This window comes from Lepidochelys kempii, chromosome 10 (assembly GCF_965140285.1).
Source record: "Lepidochelys kempii isolate rLepKem1 chromosome 10, rLepKem1.hap1, whole genome shotgun sequence".
Taxonomy (NCBI): Eukaryota; Metazoa; Chordata; order Testudines; family Cheloniidae; genus Lepidochelys; species Lepidochelys kempii.
In genome coordinates, this window is record NC_136389.1 from 70,260,235 (window position 1) to 70,286,484 (window position 26,250).

At 48.4% G+C, this 26,250-nt stretch overlaps 2 protein-coding genes and 1 non-coding gene across 7 annotated transcripts in view; 1 reads left to right on the plus strand and 2 right to left on the minus strand.

Moving 5' to 3' along the window:
* Positions 1-2,290: 2,290 nt before the first annotated feature.
* On the minus strand, positions 2,291-2,363 carry TRNAR-UCG (transfer RNA arginine (anticodon UCG)). The gene has a single exon. It is a non-coding gene; the product is annotated as a tRNA-Arg (tRNA).
* A 159-nt stretch (positions 2,364-2,522) lies between these two features.
* Positions 2,523-25,752, plus strand: POLG (DNA polymerase gamma, catalytic subunit). Its single transcript, XM_073304155.2, has 23 exons — positions 2,523-2,720; positions 4,403-5,057; positions 5,501-5,696; positions 6,952-7,119; positions 8,082-8,228; positions 8,771-8,850; positions 9,483-9,665; positions 10,260-10,411; positions 10,743-10,866; positions 11,936-12,160; positions 12,705-12,825; positions 14,025-14,102; positions 14,416-14,535; positions 15,177-15,337; positions 16,836-16,889; positions 17,297-17,414; positions 18,023-18,158; positions 18,316-18,562; positions 19,033-19,155; positions 19,898-20,066; positions 21,560-21,768; positions 23,538-23,698; positions 25,178-25,752. Exons 2-23 carry the CDS (start codon positions 4,465-4,467, stop codon positions 25,240-25,242), a joined length of 3,630 nt encoding a protein of 1,209 aa, XP_073160256.1. The 5' UTR covers positions 2,523-2,720; positions 4,403-4,464; the 3' UTR covers positions 25,243-25,752.
* The window catches only part of FANCI (FA complementation group I), a 39,067-nt gene continuing 37,503 nt past the window's right edge, over positions 24,687-26,250 (minus strand). For 4 of the 5 annotated variants that reach the window (XM_073304151.2, XM_073304153.2, XM_073304149.2 and 1 more), the window contains one exon: positions 24,687-25,706. In XM_073304151.2, coding sequence (XP_073160252.1) covers positions 25,641-25,706 — 66 coding nt within the window. In that variant the 3' untranslated portion in view covers positions 24,687-25,640. The remainder of the gene's footprint in view (positions 25,707-26,250) is intronic. The other variant, XM_073304154.2, reaches the window with a different exon arrangement.

A 26,250-nucleotide genomic window follows, 5' to 3' on the forward strand; every position in this document is an offset into this window, starting at 1 on the left:
ATAAGGGAACAAACTGACCTAAGGGGCAGGAAAGAGCTGGCAGGCTAGGAGCAGTATTACTCTGTTAGTCAATTAGTTGCTCTATTTCCCCCTTATAGAAACTGTTAGTTTCCACTGCTTCTGTGTTTTACTATGTGGGTGATTAATTCAGGCTAATTGCATGCCGGTGTGTGGTTCTTACTTTATGAGCTAGGCATTAGGTGATGCTTGAGTCAGGCTATAATCTGAGAGAATTTAGGCTCCAGTCCTGAAAGCTACTCCACAAAGGTGGTCCTGTGCATGTTTAGTGTTTCCCTCAACATCAGTGGAGTTCTGAGTGGGCACGAGGGTCTGTCTGTACAGAACAGCTTGCAGGATCAGGGCATCAGGCCTAAAATCTCAAACATGTTTAGGTTTCTAGTTTATGGGAGTTAGGTGCCTAGATACTTTTGAGGACCTGACCCTTAGTGTGTGAGATTTCTGGGGGCAGGAATGCTGATCTTTGTTGAACACCTTGGCCATGCTGTAAATATTTGTACACATGATTAAGAATAACAACACATAATGAAAGCCCAAGATTTCAACCGGTAAATATCAGGGTTCCATAGGAGAGCAGATGTTTGAGGACAGCCTGAAGAGAGTGGGTTAAAGTAGAGTGCCTAATATCTGGAATGGTTTTTTAGCACCAGGAGCAGCCATCATTTTAGATTTTCCCAACTATTACTTTGTAATTGCCTGTTAACAAGTTATGTGTTTTAAAAATCTGCATCCTGGAGTCTAGTGATTTACATGTGAGCCTCCACTATCTCTACTGTCAGGGTCTTTGTCCCATATTTTTGGGCTTTAGCAGGTTGAGATGTATGTGTTTAAAAATACTGTCCTATGGTTGGACGTGATGGATAAGGAGCAGCTGGACTGGTTTATAATTTTTTCCTTGATACTGGATCATTTTGCATCCAAGCTGGAGACAAGTAACTGTCTGTAGATCTTTAGATAATCAAATATGATCATCCTCAAACATCTCCTCTTCAAAAGACTACTAAGAAAAAATAATGCATGCACTGGCAAATACCTAGACATGCTTGAGGTGGTTGCAGGACACAGGATGGAGAATGAAAAACCAAGAATGTTGTATTCAGCGTGGGTGTGAGTGAAATACTGTACCCTGATAGAAATGGGTGAAGAATGAATTGCAAAGAGGGTGGACAAGAATGGAACATGTGGTGATACTGTGTTTCTCCTGAATATTCACACATACATTTAACAATGATATACAATATTTTATATGCATTCATGCATTGCAGTAGGGGGTATCTGGAATACCCAGTATGGTGGTGTTGACTTTGGAACAGATGCTCATACATCCCCATTCGGCATGGTCTGGAATGTACAGTCATAAACCCAGACCTGCAACACTTTCAAGCATGGTTAATTTTATTACTGTGAGTAATCTCATTGAAATCAATGGGGCTTCTCTGGGCAGTAAAGTTAAGTATATGAATAACTGTTTGCAGGATCAAAGCCCTATATTTTCAACAGGCCTTGTTCTGGGATATTCTCCCACTCATGCATGGAGTCAGGATCTGCTGTGGCATCACTCTGGGATATTCTTCTGTGTTTTGGGATACACTCTCCAGGATCTTATTAGCTACAATTATTAATTCATTATTACTATTATTGCAATTTCACCCAGATGGTTCAAAAATAATCTGAAACTTTTTGAAAACAAATACATATACAATTACAGCTCTTTAATATGAAATAAAAATAAATATAAACATTCATTAAATTATTTCAGCTGTTGCATCAGGACTGAGTTCGTGCTTGCTTCTCCATTCTGGGATTTGCCCTATGGCCATTGCTCTGGGATTCTTTCCTTTTTCTGAGTAGCAGCCCTGTGAGTCTGTATCCGCAAAAAGAAAAGGAGGACTTGTGGCACCTTAGAGACTAACACATTTATTTGAGCATAAGCTTTTGTGAGCTACAGCTCACTTCATTGGATGCATGCAGTGGAAAATACAGTAGGGAGATTTTATATACACAGAGAACATGAAACAATGGGTGTTACCATACAGACTGTAACAAGAGTGATCAGATAAGGTGAGACCTAATCACTCTTGTTACAGTTTGTATGGTAACACCCATTGCTTCATGTTCTCTGTGTACATAAAATCTCCCCTTATGCTCAAATAAATGTGTTAGTCTCTAAGGTGCCACAAGTCCTCCTTTTCTTTTTCCCTTTTCAGCTATTTTAAAATCGATGTTTTATAAATAAAGTTTTTAAAAAGCTACTTTTTCAAGCCAATTCCTGCGACCGCGGCAGGACTCGAACCTGCAATCTTCTGATCCGAAGTCAGACGCCTTATCCATTAGGCCACGCGGCCGCTCTGCATTAGAGCACTAACGACAGCCATAGGAAGCTGAGAATGCGGCCTGGTCGCTGTGGATGATTCCATCCACGCCGAGGACAGGGGGAAGAGAGAGAGCCGGACACCCGGAAAGAGCGCCCGGCGGTCTGGGTTGGTCCATTCGGGCACCGCCCCCTGCTTGGGCAGGCTGATCTGAGCTCGGTTGCAGCCTCGAGACCTGGCTCGCAACGCGGCCAGCGGCAACTGCCCCGCCGCTGCGCCACCCCTGCGGGCCGGGCCGAGCAGCCCCGAGCGGCGGAGCCAGCGGGTGGGGGGAGCCACCCCCGCAGGCTGAGAACTATGCGGGGTCCGGGGGAGGGTGGCTGAGACCCGGTGAGGGGAATGGGGGGGGAGGCTGAGACCCATGGGGGGGTGAGACCAATGGGGGAGTGAGGGGAATGGGGGGGATGAGACCCAGGGGGAGGCGGTGAGGGGAATGGGGTGGATGAGACCCAGGGGGAGGCGGTGACGGGAATGGGGGGGGGAGACCCATAGGGGGAGTGAGGGGAATGGGGGGGATGAGACCCAGGGGGAGGCGGTGAGGGGGATGGGGGGGAGGCTGAGACCCATGGGGGGGTGAGACCAATGGGGGAGTGAGGGGAATGGGGGGGATGAGACCCAGGGGGAGGCGGTAAGCGGAATGGGGGGGGGAGGCTGAGACCCATAGGGGGGGTGAGACCCATAGGGGGGGTGAGGGGAATGCAGGGGATGAGACCCAGAGGGAGGCGGTGACGGGAATGGGGGGGGGAGGCTGAGACCCATAGGGGGGGTGAGACCCATAGGGGGAGTGAGGGGAATGGGGGGGATGAGACCCAGAGGGAGGCGGTGAGGGGAATGGGGGGGAGGCTGAGACCCATGGGGGGGTGAGACCAATGGGGGAGTGAGGGGAATGGGGGGGATGAGACCCAGGGGGAGGCGGTAAGGGGAATGGGGGGGGGAGGCTGAGACCCATAGGGGGGGTGAGACCCATAGGGGGGGTGAGGGGAATGCAGGGGATGAGACCCAGAGGGAGGCGGTGAGGGGAATGGGCGGGGAGGCTGAGACCCATGGGGGGGATGAGGGGAATGGGGGGGATGAGGGGAATGGGGGGGAGGCTGAGACCCATGGGGGGGGTGAGACCAATGGGGGAGTGAGGGGAATGGGGGGGGATGAGACCCAGAGGGAGGCGGTGAGGGGAATGGGGGGGAGGCTGAGACCCATGGGGGGGTGAGACCAATGGGGGAGTGAGGGGAATGGGGGGGGGAGGCTGAGACCCATAGGGGGGGGTGAGACCCATAGGGGGGGTGAGGGGAATGCAGGGGATGAGACCCAGAGGGAGGCGGTGAGGGGAATGGGCGGGGAGGCTGAGACCCATGGGGGGGATGAGGGGAATGGGGGGGATGAGGGGAATGGGGGGGGAGGCTGAGACCCATGGGGGGGGGTGAGACCAATGGGGGAGTGAGGGGAATGGGGGGGGATGAGACCCGGGGGGGGAGGCTGAGACCCATGGGGGGGGTGAGACCCATAGGGAGGCTGGGTGAGGGGAATAGCAGGAGGCTGGGGGGGGGTGAGGCTGAGACTATAGGGAATTGGGGGGGGAGACCCTGGGGGATGAAGGGAGTTCCCCTTTGCAGAAGGGGAGGCTGAGACATGTAAGGGCAGGTTTGAGGGGAAGCTGAGACCCGTTGTGGTTCTGGGAGAGGAGATTGGCAGAGAGATCCCTGCAGGGTAGGGACGGTCCCATGGATGGTAGGGAAAAGCCAAAGGGGAGGAGCTTTGTGATGAGATACATGGGGTTTCATTGACTCAGGGTAGGGTGGAGTGAGCTTCTGGAATGGGATAAGCCAGGTAGTTGCAGTATCACGTTATAGCCTTGTCTACACTGGAGGGTTTTTTCTTAAACGGCCCGTGCTGGTTCTGCTCCAGTGTCGCTCGTGGTGGCTCCAAGTGCTCAGGTTCTTTGGGAGGGAGAGGAGAGGGGAGCCTCAAATGAATTCTGCTAAATTTCAGTCCTTCTGTTGGGCTTCTCTTTGCAGACCTATCCCACCAAAAAGGGCAGACTCTTGCCCGTTCTCCATGTTACTAAAGTTTTTTGAAGATGACACATTTGCTCTGGAGGAAGTCAATAGCACGTCTGTTTCCATCACTGAGAGCCAGGCAGCGGAGATGTGCCTCAGGTTCTTCTGCCAGTCGCCCGGTGCAAGAGGAGGTTATGCAAGATTCTGGTACCAGTCAACGGCGAATGAACCCACTAAACATCCAGATGCTGTCCAAGGTTCTTCATGAGCAGATTTTTCGGGGTGCTCAGGTGCAGTACTCAGATGCTGACATCAAGAGGAGTGTGGAACATCTGCAGAAGCATGACCTGTGGGGCAAAGAGACAGCCACGCTCCCTGATGTAGAGCTGCAGCTGCCCCGCATGTATGGGAGCGATCTTGATGAGCACTTCCGAATTCTGGCGCAGAAGCAGAGCCTTCCTTATTTGGAAACTGCTAATCAGCTGCTCCACTGTGAGGTGCCCCCCATGCCCTCACAGTGGGCTTGGGAAGTTGGTTGGACACAGTATGGACCCAATGGTGAGAGGAAGGCTGTAGACTTCCCTGAAGAACGAGCCTTGGTGTTTGATGTTGAAGTGTGCATGGCAGAAGGCCGTTGCCCAACACTGGCAGTTGCTGTTTCTCCAAGTGCCTGGTAAGATGTGATAACTGTAATATACAAGAGAAGCCACAATACTAACTGTTACCACAGTGGACATGGATGGAGGAGCAGCAGAGCTGAGCTTCTCCGTTGTGCTAAATACTTGGTTTGATAGGGAGTAAATGGTCCCATGGAGCTGTAGCTATTGGACATAGGCCAGTTCTAAAGCCTATGTGAAATTCCAGTTCGATTTAGTTAGTGAATTCAGTGCTGGTTTCACAGCCTTGGTGCATGAACAGGTAAAACTTGGGCAGCAGCTGTGCAAACTTCCCTACGCTGCTTCCTGCCAGTGTAGCTCAGCCCTGCTTGAAAAGTCAAATTCTGGGGCGGAAGAGGAATTTGGCTCATCCCTCCTTAGTCCTTCTACTAAGACTAGCAGAGGGGAATCAGTCTTCACAATTTGAAGTAATCCAGAATATAATGTGGTTCCTTTCCAGGTACTCCTGGTGCAGTAAGCGGCTGCTAGAAGAACGCTATACCTGGTCCAGCCAACTGACTCTGGCTGACTTTATCCCACTAGAAACTGCTCTGAACTCAAGCTGTCTCACCAAACAGGACTGGACAGAGAGATTGGTGGTGGGTCACAACGTCGCCTTTGATCGAGCACACATTAAAGAGCAATACTTGATCCAAGTAAGTACTTTCCTAATTTATGTCCATTTCATCCACCTGCTTTCTCCTTGGCTCTGTGCATGGGTTTGAGGAAAGCCACTTAGGACCTGATTTTCAAAATTGAGTGTATACAATAAATTAGTTAAATGTATAATTTATTTTACAAAGTTAATTTGCTAGGGCAGTTACTGCTAGCTACATTTAACCAGCCACTTGCATGTACGCTCACCTGATCTGCATCTGCAGTTGTAATTATACACAAATTACGCATGCTTTTGTAAGTATAATTGCACTCACCTAATTTTGAAGGTCAGGTTTTGTGCCTTAGTTAACTGTAAGATAGGAATAACATCACTTCCACACCTCATGGGAGGGATTGTGAGCTTTGTTCCATTAAGGGTTGTGAATTGCTTTGAGATTCTCAACTGTAAAGTGTTACAGAGGCAGCAGTCTGCCTCTTGGTGCTTTTCAGTTTCCTTTTCCTGTGAGCCAAAGTATAAGACATTGTGCTTAGCATCAGGAAAGTCATGAAGACCAGAGCTGGCAGATGACATGGACTTCAGTAGTCCAAGATCTGCGACAAAAATAGCTTGTAAGTAGTGGAACAAAGCAAGACATTTTGGTAGCATCTTGGTTTACTGCCATAGTACAGGCCTGGATTCTTTCATTTCTGACCCGAGGAGCCTTTAGAACACAGAAGGAACAAGCACTCCCATTGCTGCCAGAGTTGTACAAGGGCTTGGATCTGTGTGATTGATTTCAGGGCAAGATGTCCAATCTGGGTGTCAGATTTTGTCAGTTCAGCATGAAGAAGAGCAAGATGTTGAGTCTTAAAGTCAAGTTCCAGTTGATTGCCTGTGTGCACAGAACACTAGCAGCTCAGTCACTGGACTGCCTCCCCACCATCCACCTAGCTCCATTCTTGAGAAGCCTGAGTCCATGAATTGTGAAAAAGGCAGTGGCTCCTTGACTGCCTGTTCTCAAACCCAGCAGTTCTCAAACTGTGGGCCAGCCAGAGCTGAAGCCAAAGCCCCAGCGCCCAGGGCCAAAGCCCCAGGGCCAAAGCTGAAGCCCAAAGGCTTCAACCCTGTGTGGCAGGGCTCAGGTTACGCCTGGGGCTGAAGCCCTTGGGCTTTGGTTTTGGCCCCTCCCCACCCAGGGCAGTGGGGCTCAGGCTTTGGTCCCCTCCTCCTCGGGTTGTGTAGTAACTTTTGTTGTCAGAAGTGGGTCACAGTGAAAAGAACTTTGAGAACCCCTAACTTGCTGTGCATTTTAGGGCTCCCGAATGCGTTTCCTGGACACCATGAGCATGCACATGGCCATCTCAGGGCTGACGGGATTTCAGCGTAGCCTCTGGATGGCTGCTAAGCATGGCAAGAGGAAGGGATTGCAGCAGGTCAAACAGCACATGAAGAAAACGCGCAGCAAAACTGAAGGGCCTGCTGTGAGTAGGAGAATCACTGAGGAAATTTGTGCATCGCTAACTAGTGCTATAGAGCTTAACTCTTCACTTTGTTTTCTTCACTAACATAGAGCCTTCACTTTGTTTCCTTAGCATTTAAAAGCCTCCCCCTTCCTTCCCCTCCACAATGGACCTAGCTCTGGCCTTCCCAAAGGAATGGTTTAATGGATGGCTCCATTACATTGTCTGAAGGAAAAGAGTCTGTAATAAATGTTTTATATTGTGCTGTTACTGGCCATCTCTGTAAACTCCAGTTGGGGTCTAAAAACTGAGCTAGGCTCTTTATTACATGTGATGATATAGGAGGTAGAAAGGGACTGCAGTCAGAACTCTGCTGGTGACCTAGTGCATAAGGCACAGTGGAGCCATCTTACACTCCTGTAGCTTCAAAGGAGTAGGAAGTGGTTGGTGACAATAAAGCCAGTAGCTCTGACTTGCAAACACAGGAGGAGCAAGTCTGTGGAATAAGGGAGTGTCCTTTTACCTTGACAAAAACAATCTTGCTCCACTGATATATGTTCGGAATACTGCTGCAAAGATTATTGTCCTCGCCTGTCACTGTGACCATATTATCCCTCCATTGGATCCCCCTTCTCTATTGCCTTTGTGTCTTCTCCCATGCTACCCCTTATTGCTCAGAAGGAGCTACCTGTAAACATTTGCAAAGCTACCTCATTATCCTCCTCCAAATCCCCTTCCAAAACTCTCCTTTGCCATGATGCCTACAAAAACCTTAGATTATACAGAGACTATCTGTTGTGAGTTTGCACAGTGCCTAGCACTGTGAGATCCTGGTACATGACTAGGGTTCCTAGACACTATAGTAATACAAATAATAATTTGTATATAGTCTGTTTTCTTATCATAACTGTACTTTAGATATATTATTTAGCTGCCAGTTCTTTTCCTGCCCTGAGCTGGCCTGCTGGCTTGTCTCTTTACAGATTGGCTCATGGGACTGGGTGAACATCAGCAGTATTAACAACCTTGCAGACGTGCATGACCTGTACGTTGGGGGTGAGCCGCTGGAGAAAGAGGCCCGTGAGCTGTTTGTCAAGGGGAGCATGAGTGACATCAGACAGAACTTCCAGGTAAGGGTGAGCAGCTTCTGGGAGAGGCCAGGGGAGGAGCCAGGCCTGGGGGATTTCTTTAATTATAAAAACAAAACTCTCAGCAGGAATAACATTTGCTAGCAGCATGTTTTCCATTTCCTTGTAGTGGCTTTTGGATACATACAAAGCATCCCCAGGAAAGATGGAGCACTTTGTGCTACTGTTAGTATGGAGATGCTGCCTGTGGAGACTACTAATGATCAGGGCAGTTACAATTGGGTCCTTTTTCTTGCTAAGTTGGTGCACGTTTCTGTCTCCCAGCACATTGCCAATATGGCCATTGGTTGACTAAGATTTGCATGCCTCTGACCCAGACTACTGAGATTTCTTTCCCAGGGAGAGACCTGAGGGGAAGTTTGTGAGGAAGGGGTAGAAAACTGTGTTGTGGAGGTATTTAGTATAACTGGATGACAGTCACAATGACACTAAGTTATTGCACCCCTGGGCTCGACCAGTTCATTGCACTATGCTCTATACACACAGTCTAATCTTCCTACTTGTTGCCTGTTTCTGCCCCAAAGGAACTGATGAAGTACTGTGCCCTTGATGTCCAAGCCACTCATGAAGTGTTCCAGAAGCAGCTGCCACTCTTCATGGAGAGGTGAGGAGGAGTTTGACCTCAGCCAACACAAAAATTAACTGTTGCAAGGAGCCATGAAAATCTGGCCACAGATACAGGGAATTTGGCACAGTTGCTGCAGTCTTATGCAGTCATGCTGAGGACCTGAGTTTGATCCTCTTGGAGATGTGGGGTAAACTCATTTCCAGCTTGGCGATCAGCATCCAAGTTCTTTATGTTGTGGAAAGTTGCAATGGCAGATGGGTGCCAAAACTCTGGGGCTGCACAGAGCCCCATTGCGTGGGGACCCTGATCCCTCTCTCCTGGCTAGAAGGAATAAGCATCATAATTTCACACTCAGATAAAATGGGCAGCTCTTAATGAGAGGGATCCTGTAATGAAGCTCTCGTGGATGGGACTGAGGGATCTTGTTGGTGAAATCGACTTTCTTTGCTTACCCTACATACATATTCATATTAAGGCCTTCAGTAATTGCCGGTGTTGGAGGGCAAAAGCCATAGACCGTTCCGGGCAGTAGCGTGAGGTTGGGAAACTCCTAAGTGGAAATAGAGCTGAAGTTACAGATTTTGTATCTTTAGTTGTAGAATAGCCTAGTGCTTACAGGCCAAATGCCTTCTGGGTTGTGCTTAATACCATATGTATTTGTGCTGTAGATGCCCACATCCTGTGACCTTTGCAGGGATGCTGGAAATGGGCGTTTCTTACCTGCCTGTCAATCAGAACTGGGAGAGGTACTTGGATGAGACTCAGGACACCTATGAGGAGCTGCAGAAAGAGATGAAGAAATCCCTGATGAACCTGGCCAATGATGCCTGTCAGCTGCTTTATGAAGAGAGGTACCAGCTGGGTCAGCATCATGGCAGGGGGAAATGCAAAGGAGGAAAGGGCTTAGATCCTGGCACTTAGTGCAGGGAGAGAAAGCATTTTTCATTTTAAAACAGCAAAGGAATTTACTTAGCATTGATACGACAATAGTGTGTTTAGATGGCTAAGGAGATTGTTGATCACCAAATCTGTCCCCATATTCATAAGGGCTGGCCCTCAATCCAATCCCTAGCAGACAAGTGTTCACAGCTCAGAAACTATCTTTAGAATTGGCACCAGCTTGTTAGCAGCCTCTGTAGAGGCTGAAGATTCAATGGAGACTGGATTTCTGAGTGTTCAGTCTGGGCGAGGCATGTTGGCAAAGGGTAGTATGCGGGAAGCTGGCATTGCTGTGGTCCACTGCTTTTATTCTGTTCATAACTCTCAAGTTAATGCTTCATAGGGAAAATAGTCAAAAATTAGGTCTGTGTGTATCCCTCCTCGTCCCTGGTAAAGTAAACTGGAACCAGGTGTCAGAATTCAGGACGTCGGCGGAGTCTAGATCAGGCAGAATGTAGAAACGCAAAGCCAAAACAAGTTACATGTAATGTTGTTCTGCCATGCAGATATAAGGATGACCCGTGGCTATGGGACCTGGAGTGGGACCTACAGGAATTTAAGCAGAAGAAGAAGAAAACAGTAAGGAAGAAAAATGAAGATGTAAACAGCGAGCCAGCCAAAGTGGTGGAAAAACCGTCTGCCCTAGAGTGGCAGGAAGGTAGTGCTCTTGGTGCATGCACATGGTGGGGAGGTGAGGGTGGAAAATGGGTTTAATACCAACTATCTCTAAGCTCTAATGAGGTTGCAGGAAAGACATGTAGCACAGAGTCTAAGCAGTGGCAAATCTGAACCATGGGAAAGTCCAGCTGTCAAGTAGAGGCATAGTCAGTGTAACTTTCTAGAAAAGGAGGAACAGAAACAACTGAGCAAACATTGAATCATGTATTAGAGTGCGCTGTCGGAAAGGGCACTGTTTCTCATCATGCTGCATTCTCAAGTGGGTGCAGAGAGAACATCTCTTGCTGAGGTTATGTTTATTACAAAATCAGATCCTGGTCCCCCCAGTGAAGAGGAAGAGCTGAGAGTCCCTGAGAGATGGGCCTTCCTGGAGCATCTGAAGGAGACTATCAGTTTGCTACCAAAGAGAACCCAGCACCTGCCAGGCCACCCGGGGTGAGTCATTCAAAAGGGATTTGCATAACTCACCACCTAATGGTGACTTCGGTTTGTAGATGGAAACATTTCCAGCTGCTATTACAAATCTATGGATGTGTTATCTGAGCTCCTCTTCCTGCCCATGGGGCCAGGGTATTCCAGCTGTCCAGTCCTTTCTAAATGCCTTTGTTGTTGAGCATTAAATGTCTAACAGGTGGTAGAAGGGTAGATGAAGTGGAGAGCCTGGAAACTGAGTGGATGAAGTATGTACCTTTTGCTTCAGAGGCCAGGGTTACACTCTGGCTGTTGTGAGATTAGTGGGTCCCAGTTTAGCTTTCCGTAGACAGGAGATCATCTCTGGAAGCCGCCACTAAGAATTGGGCACATTTAAGTGTTCCACTCAAAGTGGCCTGTGCTGAGCCAATGTGGAAATTTAAATTGCCTTCCACTTCTAGAGAAGATGGACCCTCCTGCATGTTGGAAGCATTGCAGCTACCCCACGGCCCTGCTATCTGGGGTTGAAGGTATACTCAACATATACATTGTTCTATGCCCAAAGAAAATCTGAAACTGCCTCTCAAGGCTGGCAGTTCTTGAGAATGGGTTCCTGAGCTGGAGCATGTGCTCTTCCCAGAAGAGAAAGAGAAATCCCCATACTCCCAAGATTTCTCATACTCCACTTCAATCCTTTGTCCCAAAGAGACACAAAATATTCAAGCTTCTCCAGACAAATGGCAAAATCATTCCCCTGTCCCTTAGACATGCAGCACTTGGAAAGTGTGTGCTTGAACATGTAGGTAGGAGACAGCCACTTAATGTTTCCTTTTGATGGGAGAGTTCCACTCAGATGGTCTCGCATTTGCTGATGGTCCCATTGATCATTCACTGGATGTTGATCAACTAAGTGAGCCCGACAGATGTGCTGTCCTAGGCTAAAAGATGAAATAGGATGGACCACCTCGAAACATTAATAGTGAAGGGAATTTCTCATGTTGTCTTGTTAACCAGGAAATAAATGGGGAGGAAACTTTGAACTGCTCTTGAAGCTTTTCTCCCCAACCTAATTGTTACTGTCTTGGGTCTCTAGATGGTACCGTAAACTCTGCCCACGCCTGAATGATCCAGATTGGGTGCCAGGTCCCAGTCTCATGAGCCTTCAGATGAGAGTGACACCAAAGCTAATGAGACTAACCTGGGATGGTTTCCCACTGCATTACTCTGAGAAGCATGGCTGGGGCTATTTGGTGCCAGGGAGGAAGGACAATTTGCCAAAGAATCTCTCAGAGACAGAAGAGCCATCCTGCCCACACAGGTAGGAGAGAGAGAGATGGGATGCGCTATCTAAGGAGATGTCAGCAGTAAAGCTACTGTATTCACCAAGCTGGAAGAGAGTCCCATGTTGCTAAGACTTCTGATCTTTAGTGGTTATTTGCTGAACAGGTTTGGGGAGTGAGGTTCTGGGAAGAAGGTCAGCAAATTAATCCAGAGCTCCAAAGTCTCAAACTGCTTGTCAATCAAACAGGGCAGTAACCTGAGGGCATTAAAGATGCATCTATTCCTCCCTGAACAGAAGCCTGTGCTTTTCTCCCTTCCTATTAGAGAAAAAACCTTGCTGGCTAAGCAGTGTTTGGCTGGGAATCTTGGCCTCTCCTTCTGAGGGATGCTGGGGGGTACGTTGCCCTTATTTTCATCTTTTTATCTGAACAAATGTCCTTGTGGAGCCTGGTAACTGTCCTAGGGCGCTGCTTGTGGCGGTAATAAATTCCACTTCAGATGCTCAATATGAAACCTGTCTCTGCTCCCAAAGACACAGGTTCCTGAGTACCATTCATCTCTCGTTTGCCTTCTCCCTCTAGGGTTATTGAGGATCTGTATAAGGAGCATTGTAAGGAGAGAGGGAATGAGCAGCCTGGCTCACTGAACACCTGCCTTGAAGAGGAGCTCATGTTAACAGATAACAGCACTATCTGGCAACAGGTAAAGCTGGGTTTGCTGGAACTGAGGGACGAAGGGAGTAGAGGCTCAGAAAACTTGTCCAAGGCACCTGTTCCCCCTGGAAAAGCGTGACGGACGTCCACCTGTTTGAGTGAGAAGAGAGGGCCCAACTGCCTTTGGCTCCTGCCCTGCAAATGAACCGGCACCTTCAAACAAACCAATTATCCCCCTGGGTTCCTCAATCATTTTCCCTGTGGCTGGCTTTCTCGATTAGCCTTGACTGATTCACACGGGGGTTGCTTTCAATGGTCATTTCCCTGAAAGGAATCTTGATTTTTATTATTTTTTCTAATATATGAACAGAACATTAAAAAATACCGAGTTCAGTTCAACTCCACTGAACCAACATCTGACCTCTTCACTCCCATAGTCCCTCTGGTTTTCAGCTACTAAAAGTCTGGCCAGGTGGCTACCCTTCTCAGAGATTTGTTAATGCCAAATCTTAGCAGCCTGTGACTTGGAGCAACTGAGAAGTCATTTCAGAGAGGGTTGAGGGAAAGAAGGGAGGGTCTGAAGTAGTGAGAAGCAAGAGAATTTCTTGTAGCCTGGAACAGAGAATCCCATTTTGGAGCCCAGAGGCCCTCTTCTCACAGACATTCACTAAACCCCCATCCTGTTCTGCACAGCTGCTTTCTTGCTGGTTAAACACTTTTTTGTGCTTATATCCAATTAAAGTGATGTAAGAAAGGGGACTGGCCGGCTTGGATGGGAATGGGGTAGAGAGCCTCTTTCATCCCTGCTGCTGATTCAAATCCAGCACAGTGATAAGTGACAGAGTTCTTGTCCTCTGATGGCTCTTCAGCAGCCTGTGTGAAAAGAACTGGCCTCCTTGCTGAGAGTCTCGGCAGAGAGGCCAGAGACTAATAGCTATGGAGCCTGAATTCCCCATTTGCCCCAGGGTGGTCTCTCCAGGTCATTACTGCACATTATTGCCCTGCTGCTTCCTAGTCTGTACCTGTTTCAAGGATAAACAGATGCCTAAAGTCTTCTTAGATATCAAGCTGACACCTTTCACCAACACACAACTCACTTTAAAAATGAGGAAGCTGGAGAGCTGTGGGCGCAACAATGGTGCTGGAGAACAGCAGCCCCATACTATAAGAGGTTCCTGGAAGAGCTGTCTGGGAAGCCAAAGAACATACTAAGAAGCTCTCTGATCCTTTTGTCCCCTTTGTTTCCAGGTGGAGGTGCTGAGCCAGGTGGAGATGGATACTGATCTGGAAGCTGAATCAGACAGAACAGCTAAAGGGCCCAGACAGGTAAGTGGAACGTGGGAGTGTGTCAGTTAACTGGGATTCACTGAACAGGTGCTTCTCCAGGCAGAACAAGAGGACCCAAGCTCCTGCATGGCTGACGAGGAGCAGTTACCTCCATAGCAAGGTCCCTTTAGGATGCTGCTCTCAGGAGTCCAATGGATGTCTCCATTGTAGTGTGTGAGGAGTCAGGCTTTTATTTCCCGGTGCTTGTGTAGTTGAGTTGGCACTATCATTAACTAGGTGCTTCCCCCACCCCTGAGGCTTTTCCTTCTTCTGGCTCTAAGTTTAGCAAGTGTCTCATTCTGGATGGTTTCAGGGAGAGACTGCTTACCTGGAACTGGAGTGTGCGGAGAGCCAGCCTATATATCACCATGGCAATGGCCCTTACAATGATATCAACATCCCTGGCTGCTGGTTCTTCAGGCTGCCTCATAAGGTGAGTGGAGTCCATAGAATGCTTCTTGTTTGTTGCTGAGCCCTCCGTGGAGTGCAGGGCCTGGCGTTTGAGACCCATGGCTGGCTCCAAAGGGGGAGCGAGTGACATATCTGGAGACCATTCCCCCTGCACTGACCCAGCTATGCTCTTGCTGTCCTCACTGGGGTGTACTGAACAGTTCCCCACTGAAATGCACATCAAGTACATACCTCACGTTTCAGATGAGACTGTACTCAGCCTCCCTAAAGCCCTTTACTGGCCTAACTGGACCAAGTCCCAGCTCCTCACTTTCTCCTTCAAGGCTTTGCACGGTCTCTTCTTCTTCATCCTCTCTGCTCTCCTCTCCCCTCCTCCCTCTATGGCTCCTCACTTTCCCTCCTCCCACTCAGGATTGTGTACCTTCAGCTGGATTAGCCTCCCAGTTCCTGTCTGCTGAATGCACTTGCGCTCCTTCTTCAGCCTCCACTTCTTTGATGTAGCCACCTGCCCTGGTCAGCAGCTCATGGCAGGGCTGGTGTTAAGGACGTGCTTGTACAGATGTGGAATGGGGCAGGGAAGTGACCAGGTCTTCATTTCTAGTTAATAATAATAACTGCCCAATGCACGGAGCCAAGCCAACTTCCTTTCTTTTGCTGTTAAAGGATGGGAATGACAACAATGTTGGAAGCCCTTTTGCCAAGGATTTTTTGCCCAGGATGGAGGATGGCACCCTACGGGCCGGCACTGGGGGCACTGATGGGACGAGGGCCCTTGAAATTAACAAAATGATCTCGTTCTGGAGGAATGCTCACAAGCGAATCAGGTGAGATAGACACTAATTCCTCTCCTCCCCCAGTTAAACTGCGAAGTCCCCACCCATGGGGGATCTGCTGCGGAGTGACCAATGATAGCGGGATTTGCACAGGAACTGTGGCGTAGTGCACCTCTGTACGCTGAGGCATTGGAGGAGCATTAGAGCTGATAAGGGAAAGAGCCCTGAAGGCCTCTAAAGAGGCTGATCCATGGCACAAACTTTGCATGCCTAAGAAAAAAAGGGATTAGGCAAAGAGCCCAAATGAAACTCTAATGGGTGAGACCAGGAAGGGAGCTTAAACAATGAGCAAGCAGACTGGGTCAAGAATCCTAGTGCTGTGGATCTGGGGCTGGAGGGGCAAGTGTCTTCAACTCCCAAGGAATGCAATGGCAGTTCAACAGGTGCTCCTATGGGTAAGGGTCAGGGGAATGTCAAGGCCCAGCTATATCTAATATGGACAAACTCTCCACTAGGATTCCTAGGGACTGGGGTGGGAGGATTAGACATTTAGTGCTGCAGAAGGACTGTAGATTTGTAATAGTCTGAGAGTACATTTGCCCCCACTGTTAGCACTTCCTGACAGGAGTCAGGCAGGTAAATGCACACGTTGGGGGGTCTGGTAGATTTGCTACTAACTCCTCGTAGCAGAGTACAGTAACTTCAAAATTGTAACATGCCCCTTGACCACTGCTGTTTTTTAGACAGGGCGCTCCTCCCATGTTAAATATCACTGTCTGTTTCCTTACAGTTTGCTGTGTGGGGTTGTATCTGCCTGACCACATTACAGGGGGCTAATCTGAACTGTGGTACTGGAGATGCAGGATCTGAGGGAGGAAAGCAGGTCCGAGGGATGAAGCCCCATCTCTTATCACAGCCTCAATGTCCTATCCTGTGAATGAATGATTTTGCCCCATGGTCTGGATTAAGCTGAAGTTTTCATCCCTCCGTTTAAAGCATTTTTTCCATGTAGCATTCAGTTAGAGGTGGGAAAACAGCAAATGTCTGAGTGGCTCCTGATCACTCTGCCCATTGGTGACACCTTTTTACTCCTCCATAGTGAGCAGCAGCCATTGTTAATGGGAATGGGTACTAACTGGGCTGTAGGAGTGTGGGCAGTGCCAGAATGTGCTGCTTCAACCCAAGCAAGAGGACAGATCTCCCACAAACTAAATCTTTTGGCAGTCAAAAGTACCCAAAACCCGCTTAACTGATCATTAAAATTGCCTTGCCCTCGGCACATGCTGGCATGGCAAGGGCTAGAAGCACCGTGGAGACAGTATGCTCAGCTCTAGTGTGTGGGCCTTGAGCAGCTGAAGGAAAGAACCTGAGAAAGGGGATGCAAACTTGGGGGTGGGGGAGAGAGACTGGGTTCCCCAAATAGAATTGAAGATCCAGGGTGAGATCTTCCCTTGAGGGGTTTTCCTGGCTCAGCTGCTGCTGTTCATGGCCTTTCTCTTCACAGTCTGTCTCACTGGGGCCCTGCCCTCATGTGTTCTTGTTTCGACAGCTCCCAAATGGTTGTGTGGCTGAAGAAAGGGGAGCTGCCTCGATCAGTAACTAGGTATGTGAGGAAATGCCATACAGGTCAGTGGCCTCTGTTCAGTTAAATCTGACCTTTGACTACTGGACCTTTCTTTTTCTGAGGCTATGGGAACCTGAATCCTTAAGGGGGTCAGAATTGGGGCAGTACAAAGGGAATAGTCTCTTTCCTAGTTCCCCTACTTCCTCCCATCAGTCTCAACTCTCTGGCCTGTGTTGACCCTGGAACTAGCTCAGCAATCAGACTCCAAGAGGGGATTATAAAAGGACTTTAGAAATGCAGTCCCATGTGATGGATCTTTCTTGGCTACAGCCACTGGGAAGTCCCTTTCAGTTACTGATTCTCAGTGTGGGAAAAGCCAGAGCCAGGCCGCCTTCATTCCTGCTGCTCTCCAGCGGGCAGGCAGTGACACTCCGCTTCTATTCCAGACATCCGGACTATGACGAGGAGAGTAATTATGGAGCCATCCTGCCGCAGGTGATAACAGCAGGGACCATCACTCGTCGGGCTGTGGAACCCACCTGGCTGACTGCCAGCAATGCCCGGGTACAAAACTAGCTCTTTTTGTGTTCTGGAGAGGGATTATTTGTGGAGCACAGTGGTGTGGGATTTCTCCTGCCATACAGGGCAGGATATCTCAAGCTAGCGACAATTGTCCTGGATTAGAAATCAGACTTGGGGGAGCGGGGGTATGTCTTGGGTTGGGTGTGAACTTTGTAGATCTCAGAGGCTGGTTCTATAATTCTTTGCCCTCTTGCCTCGCTGACATGAGTTGGCCTAGTAACCTAGGGCTGATGAGATCCAGAAGCTCAAGGGCTGAGAGCAAGACCTCAATGAAAAGGGAGTTAGAATCAGTGGAGACCTTCTAGACTCCATCTGGGATGCAGAGGCCCTTGCAAAGGAATGCGGGTAAGAGTGGAGCAAGGCAGTAGCTGGTCTCCTTGCCTGGATTCCCCTTGTCAGGAGTGTCTCTGGCTGACATTTCTGTACTGGAAGAGCTGTGTGCTGTTAACACCACATGATACGATCTTCCAGGAAAGCAGGATGCAAAGGCCAGACAGCCACTGGAGAAAAGTTGTGTTTAGCCTGGCAATGGTATGGGGAAGGGAGGTGTAGGAGGACGTGCTCAAAGTGGCATCAATCTATGTCCGCAGGCTGACCGGGTAGGCAGCGAGCTTAAAGCCATGGTCCAGGTCCCTCCGGGCTACTACCTTGTTGGAGCAGATGTGGATTCCCAGGAGCTCTGGATAGCTGCTGTCCTCGGGGAGGCTCATTTTGCTGGCATGCATGGTGAGAGGTTCAGCTGGAGCAGCACCGCCCTGCGATCATGTGATGTGGACTGCAGTTAAGATGCTGGGCCAGGATGTAGCATTGCCATGGTGATGCTGTGAGGTCTGACTCAGACCCCTTTCCTGTTTGCATTAACCTCCTCTCTCCTGCACCCCAGGCTGTACTGCATTTGGCTGGATGACTCTGCAGGGGAAGAAGAGCAACGCCACAGACCTGCACAGCAAGACGGCCTCTACGGTGGGGATCAGCCGGGAGCATGCCAAAGTCTTCAACTACGGGCGCATCTATGGGGCAGGCCAGCCCTTCGCAGAGCGCCTGCTTATGCAGTTTAACCACCGGCTGACGCAGCAGCAGGCAGCTGAGAAGGCTCGGCAGATGTATGCAGTCACCAAGGGGATCCGGCGGTGAGTGCTGCCTTGTGGTTTAACTTAGCAAAGCTTTGATGTAGAAAGCTGTGGGGAGTGTGATCTGTCAGTGGCATTGTTGCGTCCACTGTTGAAGGAGTTGGCCAGAAACTTGCCACGCTGTTAGCTCAGTCTGTCTCCAGCTGGGTCATTCCTCCTGGGATCTGGACCAGAAGAGTCCTTTGGTAGGTTGGCTGCCCCTATGGAGCTGCCTGAGATGAAACTGTCTGTCTCTGACATAGACAAATCCCTCGTAATGAGGTGAAGGTAGAGCACATTGCAGGCTGCTGGGCTCTCTTAGAGTCCTGGCCTAAGTGTCCTGAATCTGGAGCTCATGCTTTTTGCCAATCAAGAGTTAATTAATTTGAAGCCTCTGAGCTGGCTTGCTCAGTTCTATAACCATGAATCTTGTTCCTGAAACTCCAGGATATCTCAGATGCCGTTTATCCCTACTGGTTCCTATTTTCCAGGTATCACCTTTCTGAGGAAGGGGAGTGGCTAGTGAGAGAGCTGGGCTTACCAGTGGAGAGGGCAGAGGACGGTTCTGTGTCTTGGCAGGACGTGCGAAGGATACGGAGAGAAACCACGAAGAGGTGAGGGAGCAAAGCTCGAGAAGAGCCTCCGTTTGTGTGAAAGGGAGTGGGGGTGGGAAATGGGATGCGCAAGCCCTCGGATGTGTGCTGTGCCAGTAACAAGGGGAAAGGAGAGCTGGTATACACAGGAGTCCTATGTCCAGAAAGAGGATGCTGGTGAAAGAGGCAAGTCAACAGCAAAGGCGGTAAACCATTTTCATCAGTAATGTCTAGAGAATCGGGCAAGTCAGTAGCTCTCTCAATCAAATGAAATTGGAGGCCAAGGGCAATTTTAGCTTTTGTGCAAGGAAAGAGACAGCCATGAAATAGTCAGGCTTTGGTCAGATTTCCCCACCAGCCTCCGCCAATGCACTTTAAGCCTAATCTGCAACATTCCCTGCTATTGCAATCCTGATCTTTCCTCCTCCCGTCTGTCCCCACAACTCAGCAATGCACCTTGTCCTGACCTGCAGCATCCCTGGTTTTCCAGCTCAGAACCTCCATGTAGCTCTGCTGACACGTTTCTTCCACAGAATCTCCTGCTCCTTTAGTTAGCGGCTTCCCTTCCTGCCAGTCTGCTGATGTGAAAAGCTAACCTAAGTCATAACCCTAAGTCTGCAGAAGTGAAAAGCTAGTGCAGCTGAGCCCCTTATTATCCATAGTGACTTTCATGACAGCTCTGACCTCAATGCCTCTGCAGAGACTGTTCTGTGACAGGTTCCTGGGGGAAGATGTAGTGACACTTCTATTCCCCACACCGCAGGTCGCACAGGAAAAAGTGGGATGTGGTATGCCAGCGTGTGTGGGCTGGAGGGACTGAGTCAGAAATGTTCAACAAGCTGGAAAGCATTGCTATGTCTGCCTCACCGAGAACCCCTGTGCTGGGCTGCTGCATCAGCAGAGCCCTGGAGCCACCTGCGGTCAAGGGTGAGGTAAGAGCAAACCCTAGCCTGACCCCCAGCTCTGACTTGGCCCTGCAGAACTCTTGCTTTCGGTGATTGTCAGTTTGAATGAGATGGCCTTGGCACTCCCAGCTAGCCACACTCCATGTTGCCGTGCTGGGAACTGGAGTCCGGACAGGCTAACTTTGTAGGAGTTAAGTCACTGCATCCTGCTCTATTCTGTTCAAAGTACGAGTGGCCATGGGACTGCTGGCTGGTTACCAATACTGCCCTGGATTGGGAACAGTTTGGATCATCCTGTGGAACCACAAGTTTATTGGTGCTCAACCCGTATACGTTTTGGTGCTGCTGTAGTTCTCAGTAGTGCTGCCCTGGGGCAGACAGTGATGCACAGCAGCTTTGCTTGAAAGTTTTGTGCTACAGCAAAGAAAACATTTAACTTTTAGGACACACACGCACCACTCCCCACCCCCCGTACTCAGCATATGCTCTTGAATCAATGGTCAGAAGCTGAGTTACAGACTGAATCAAAGCTAGGTTCTTACAGTGCCTGTCATACCCCAGGTGTCTCTGCAGCTATGGGGTAGACAAGGGGGTCTAACCTGCCTTCACTTGCACCACTGATGTCAAGGAAGTCACACAGGTGTGTAGGCAGAATTGGGCCCTAGTAATTTAGGGCCTCTGTAGTCAAATGCAACAGCGGCAGATCACAGAGTCTGCAACATTGCAGCCACTTCCCTTGCGGGAAGGAATATGGTCAAGACAATGGGATTAGCCCCAGTGCTTTCTAGAAACGGCCACAGGCATTTTCATTTCCCCCCAGAACAGCCTGTAAAGGGGTAGGTTTAAGTCTCATGTGAAGGATGGCATCTTCAAAAGTGCAACGTGCACCCAGTCCTGGTGAAACAACTAAACCCCAGGGCCTTGTGAGTGGGAGTAGTGCCTGCTGAACCCATTGACACCATAGAGGCCTGTGAGAATGTGTCATATCCTCAGGAATAAGAGAGAACATAACAGGAGTTCAGCATACTCACCAGCAAGTAGATAGCTGCAGTAACTAGTTGTAAATGGCTCCTTCAGGGGTGAGGCTGCTTGCTTCTGCTAGATTTAAAGGGTCAACGCCCCCACGAAAAGCATGCTGGGAACATGCTCCTATAAAAGGGTAATTGTATAATGAGGGTTGGTTAGTGTCTAGGAAATAACAAAAGTTGTTGCTGTTGTATCCTATCATTCTATTACAGTGCCCTTCTGTAATTATGTTCAACTGGTATATAGATATCTTGCACAGATTCTGCCAGCAAAGTTCTGTTTCTCTCCAGTGGGTGTGCTTAGGGTTTTGGGTTTGTTTTTTTAATGGGATTTTGTATAGTCAAACACTGCCCCAGCAACACAACCCTTTCAGTCTTGTTATCACCAACTGTTCCTATCGTGTGACCCCACGAGAACAGACTTCCCCAGGGAATGTGCCTGCTCTAGGAATCTGTTTTGGAACCCTTCTAGCTTCTGGTTTGTGTTTCCTCCAGTTTGTAACCAGCAGAGTGAATTGGGTGGTGCAGAGCTCAGCTGTAGATTACTTGCACCTAATGCTGGTGTCCATGAAATGGCTCTTTGAAGAATTCAACATTGATGGGCGCTTTTGCATCAGCATTCATGATGAGGTGCGCTACCTGGTCCAGGGTGAAGATCGCTACCGGGCAGCCCTAGCCCTGCAGATCACCAATCTCCTAACACGGTAAAGTCTCTAAAAAACTCAGCAGCATTCCAACCATGCTGTTTCATAGGGGCAAAACTGCAGGGCATGTGCTTCCTGATGGGACAGAATAGGCGGAAAGCGGTGGTATGGTAGGAAAGTTAAGAGATGTTTTGTTAGTGAATGTGGAGTTGGCCGAAAGAGTCAAGTTAGCAGCACCAGAGACTGAGTTCCTTTTCATTCACCATCCAGGCTACCACAGGCAATTACAGATAAAGCTTCCCCCTTCTTGTGGGCCTCACTCCTGATCTAAACAGAGATCTATAAAGTGCATCCGATGAAGTGAGCTGTAGCTCACGAAAGCTTATGCTCAAATAAATTGGTTAGTCTCTAAGGTGCCACAAGTCCTCCTTTTCTTTTTGTGAATACAGACTAACACGGCTGCTACTCTGAAACCTGTTATAAAGTGAGAGGGGCAATCAGGCTCTGTAGCAGTCAGTCCTTAACCACTCTGCTAACAGAGGCAAATTGGGGTACTAGAGTTTGATGTGAATACCCCCACACACACACACCCCAATTTCACACAGGCCCAACAGCCCTTGGGTGGGAATTGAACTAGAACCTAATTGCTTTTAAAGTTCCAAATCTTGAAGGCTTGTGTGTGTCAAAAATCTTCCCTTATATAACTGAATGCAGAGCAGTTCAGCTTCATGGCTCTCCTAGCAGGGGCAGGAATGTATGTCAGTACCTGCAACACTGCTGTGCCAGAAAATGCTCCTATGCTGCTCCTGGCACGCGTGCACGTTAAAGCCCTGTACTGCCACAGCAGAAGTGACTCCTTCCTGGTACCTGGGTCCTGCTACTAGTAGCTTTCCATTATGTGGCTGCACCGTGGTCACAGCAGTGAGGCAGCTCTAGTGATTCAAACCCACATGGTTTTTAATTTGTAGTTTAAAAATTAGTTTTGAGATAACTTTACATGAGTCCCCTTATCAGCACATCCCAGCACTGTTACAGTGAAATAGACTAAAGCAGAGCTGCTTGCTCTTGCATCTAGTTAAGTATGCCAGTAAACAGAGCATCTCTGTGCCCATGTGGTGCTCATGCCTTGGCAGCAGTGGACTTCACACTGGGAAAATTTCACACACACACACACACTCTCTCTCTCTCTCTCGCGGAGGATTAACTGGAGTTAAGTGTCTGGATTCTTCCTTTCTTAGAAGGGAAACTGAACATACCTTAGCTCTCTTCCTCCCACCTCCTCTTCAGCAATACCAAAATCCTGTTACTGTGTAGTTATAAAGCACTTTACATCTTCAAAGTGCTGTGCAAATAGGATGCAAAATAATCTTTAACAACCCACTAACGTTCTTTGAAGCTATTATTACTGCAGGCAGGGCTAGGCTTGATTAAAGCAGAAGTTCTCCTCCCTCTGTTAGAGGGTAACAAGCTTGTTGCTAACTGTGAAGTCAAGGTCCTTACTACCTTTTAAAGCCTGATAGAACCAGCTCTACAGCCACTGGGAGTGTCAGCACTGAAGGAAAGCTCTTGGCAAACCAGCTGTACCACCCAGCAGTTGCCTTATGGTGGTTGCTAGTAGAATAAGTCTGCCTTGATGAGTCTCCCACCTGCCAGAGCAATCTGAGGATCTCAGAGTAGTGGTGGATATAGTGAAGAGCTGTGACAAAGCACTAATTGGCCCACTTGCAGGTCTGAGGGTAGCTCCTGCAACAGAGCTCGAATCAGCTGCCCACCATGAGAAGGGAAAGACTCTCCTAAGTATTTACATGCAGTGACTCTTACTCTTTCAGGTGCATGTTTGCCTACAAGCTAGGCCTACAGGATCTGCCCCAGTCAGTGGCTTTTTTCAGCGCTGTGGATATTGACCTGTGTTTAAGGAAGGAGGTGACCATGGATTGTGTAACTCCATCAAATCCAAGTGGTCTGGAGAGGAGATATGGCATCCCACTAGGTAAGTATCATCTCACACAAGCTAGGCATGAGAAGCAGATTATAGCTTATTGAAGCATGAACAGCTAATCTCCCATATGTAAGTAGCAGCACTTGCTTCTAAATGCTGTCACAGAGCTGTGTTCAGCTAGGAGCTTTGGTTGAGCATTGCTCTGTCACAGTCACCTGATAGGTACAAACTACTTACTGTAAAAACAAAGCACAAATTCCCATAAGGCAGTTGCCTGGCTCTGTACAAAGACCATGCACGCTGAAAATGACCACATATTTTCTTGTACCATCTGTTAGAACGTTCCTTTCTCAGCACCAAGGCCAGCCTGCATTTCCAATCCAATGGCACGATGTGGAATTCCCAGCTAAAGCCTGTTCTGTGTGTAAATTCTGGGGCAAGTCCTAGAGGACTGCCACCTCCCTGCTGGGTGATCAGTTTGCACACGTTACTGCAAACCCCTCTCGCTTGCTGTCCCTTTGTCACCCCTACATGTATGTCCACATTGGAGCTGGAGATGTAGATTCTAGGTTGAGTAGACATACCCATGCTATCTCTGATCAAGCTAGCATGCTAGAAATGGAGCCACGGCACCATAAGAGGCTAGCCAATCAAGTACATACCTTTGGTCTCATGACTATATTCAGTGTGACTAGCTCATCCTGCTACCTGCACCCTCATTTCTATTTTTAGTGCTCTAGCTTGTGAGCTAGTGTGGGGGGGTATGTACACTTGACCTGAAAATTACACCTCCAGCTCCAGTGTAAACACCTCCTAAGACTCTAGTGCTTCCGTCTCTCTCCCATTGACTGTTCTTAGCACAGCACAGCCTTGTTGAGAAAGCTGCAGACAATTCAAGCTGAAGTCATACTAGTACCCACCAATTCAGGATAAAGTGATGATTACTCATCACTTGACAAACATCTTAATTGATGCAAATAACTTAAGTAGCAGCTATTTAAATACCTCCTGAAATGTGAGACTGTTCTTTCAGGAACCAACTGCCTAACTCTAGAAGCATAGATGAGCAGGCAATTAGAAAAGTGAATGGTTCAATGCATTGCTTTTAAATAAGCCATGCAATACCTCTTTAAACAACCTTTATTGGTAAAGCTTAAGCCAAAGTGCATTTTAGGAAAGACGCAACAAGTGACAAGTCCTAGTGGTAGGAACCTCTGACTTCTCTCCAGGACCATGGACCAAAGCAGCCAAGTGTATTACAGCTAAAGTCAGCAGAAACAAGAGAACACTATAGTCCAACCACAGGAATATTAATAAACTTCTCCTTTTTTTTCACTGTACCACCATAGTTGGCTTCTCTTTACATCCTACAGCTGCAGGGATCTTGTATTCACAGAGGGAGCATTAGGGCCTTTAAAGCAACAAAACAGTGGAAAACATGGTGTTGGCAGGGGTCTCTCACTTTTATGCTGTGGGCTTTCAGAAAGTGCCCAAGTGGAAATAATTTAACAGCTTACAACTGTCTTTCAGGTGAAGCTCTGGATATATATCAGCTTATTGAAATAACCAAAGGCTCACTGGAGAAAAGAAAATAGAGCTGGAGATAACCAGACTGTAAGACTCTCAAACAATTAACTTATTGGCAGGGAGTGCCAATGCTTGTGGTCCTTGCAAGGACAGGGCTCCTGGTAGTAAACCAGCCCAGTTGACAAATCCTTGTCTTGCTCTAAGAAGAAGGGACTTGGCTGAGGGAGAGGACTCCATTGAAGCAGCACATTCTAATGGCAAAGGCAGCTCCCAGAACAGTGTCCAAACAGCCTACCCAAAGCTGAACTTTTAGCTATAAAATACAAGGTCTTGCACAGATTGTGCATCATGGGCCAGCATAGCTCAGGCAGCCGAGGGAGAGTACTTGTTGTCCAGGGAATTGCTGACAGTCTGCAACAGAAAAGCTGTGCTGGGTGAGTGTTACTCTGACAAGAAGGCAGGAGCTCTATTTTTTTCGTCGTCTTTTCTTTTTGGGTTCCTGGCTCTCAGCTGGCTGTTCTGCTGCAACAGTCTGGGGGGGGGATATCAATAAAAGCATGAGTTATGCTACTGAAAAACAGGCTTATGTGGTTCTAACTTAACAGTTTATCTACTTCAAGAAACCACTCACACGGAATGAGAACTAGCTCTGTTCTTTCCACATCATGGCCAGTGTTCCTCACACAGATACTGCTAGCAGCCCCATTAATGCACGCTTGTTTTATCTGGAAATCAGACTGAGTATAAGACCTGAGGCAGGAGCCTCCTTATTTTGTTTGTAGTGTCTACCCCAAAAGGGCCCTGACCACTGTTGTGTTACAGTAGATCCCTAAGGGAACAAACCGATTAAGCCTCTCGGAGGCAGGACATTCTAGCACTCTCACAAATGCATCAGTCAGAGGGGAACAGATTCCTTTCCTGTGGAATTTAAAGAAGGCTAATATGCTACTCTGCCTTCAGCACTGGAAAGCAAGATAAGGCAGTGCTTCTCTTGAGGTTTTTGTTATAAGTTTATTTTATCCTAGACACACACTCCCCCATCTTGGATACAAGTCTGTTAGGCCAAGAGCAGTCTG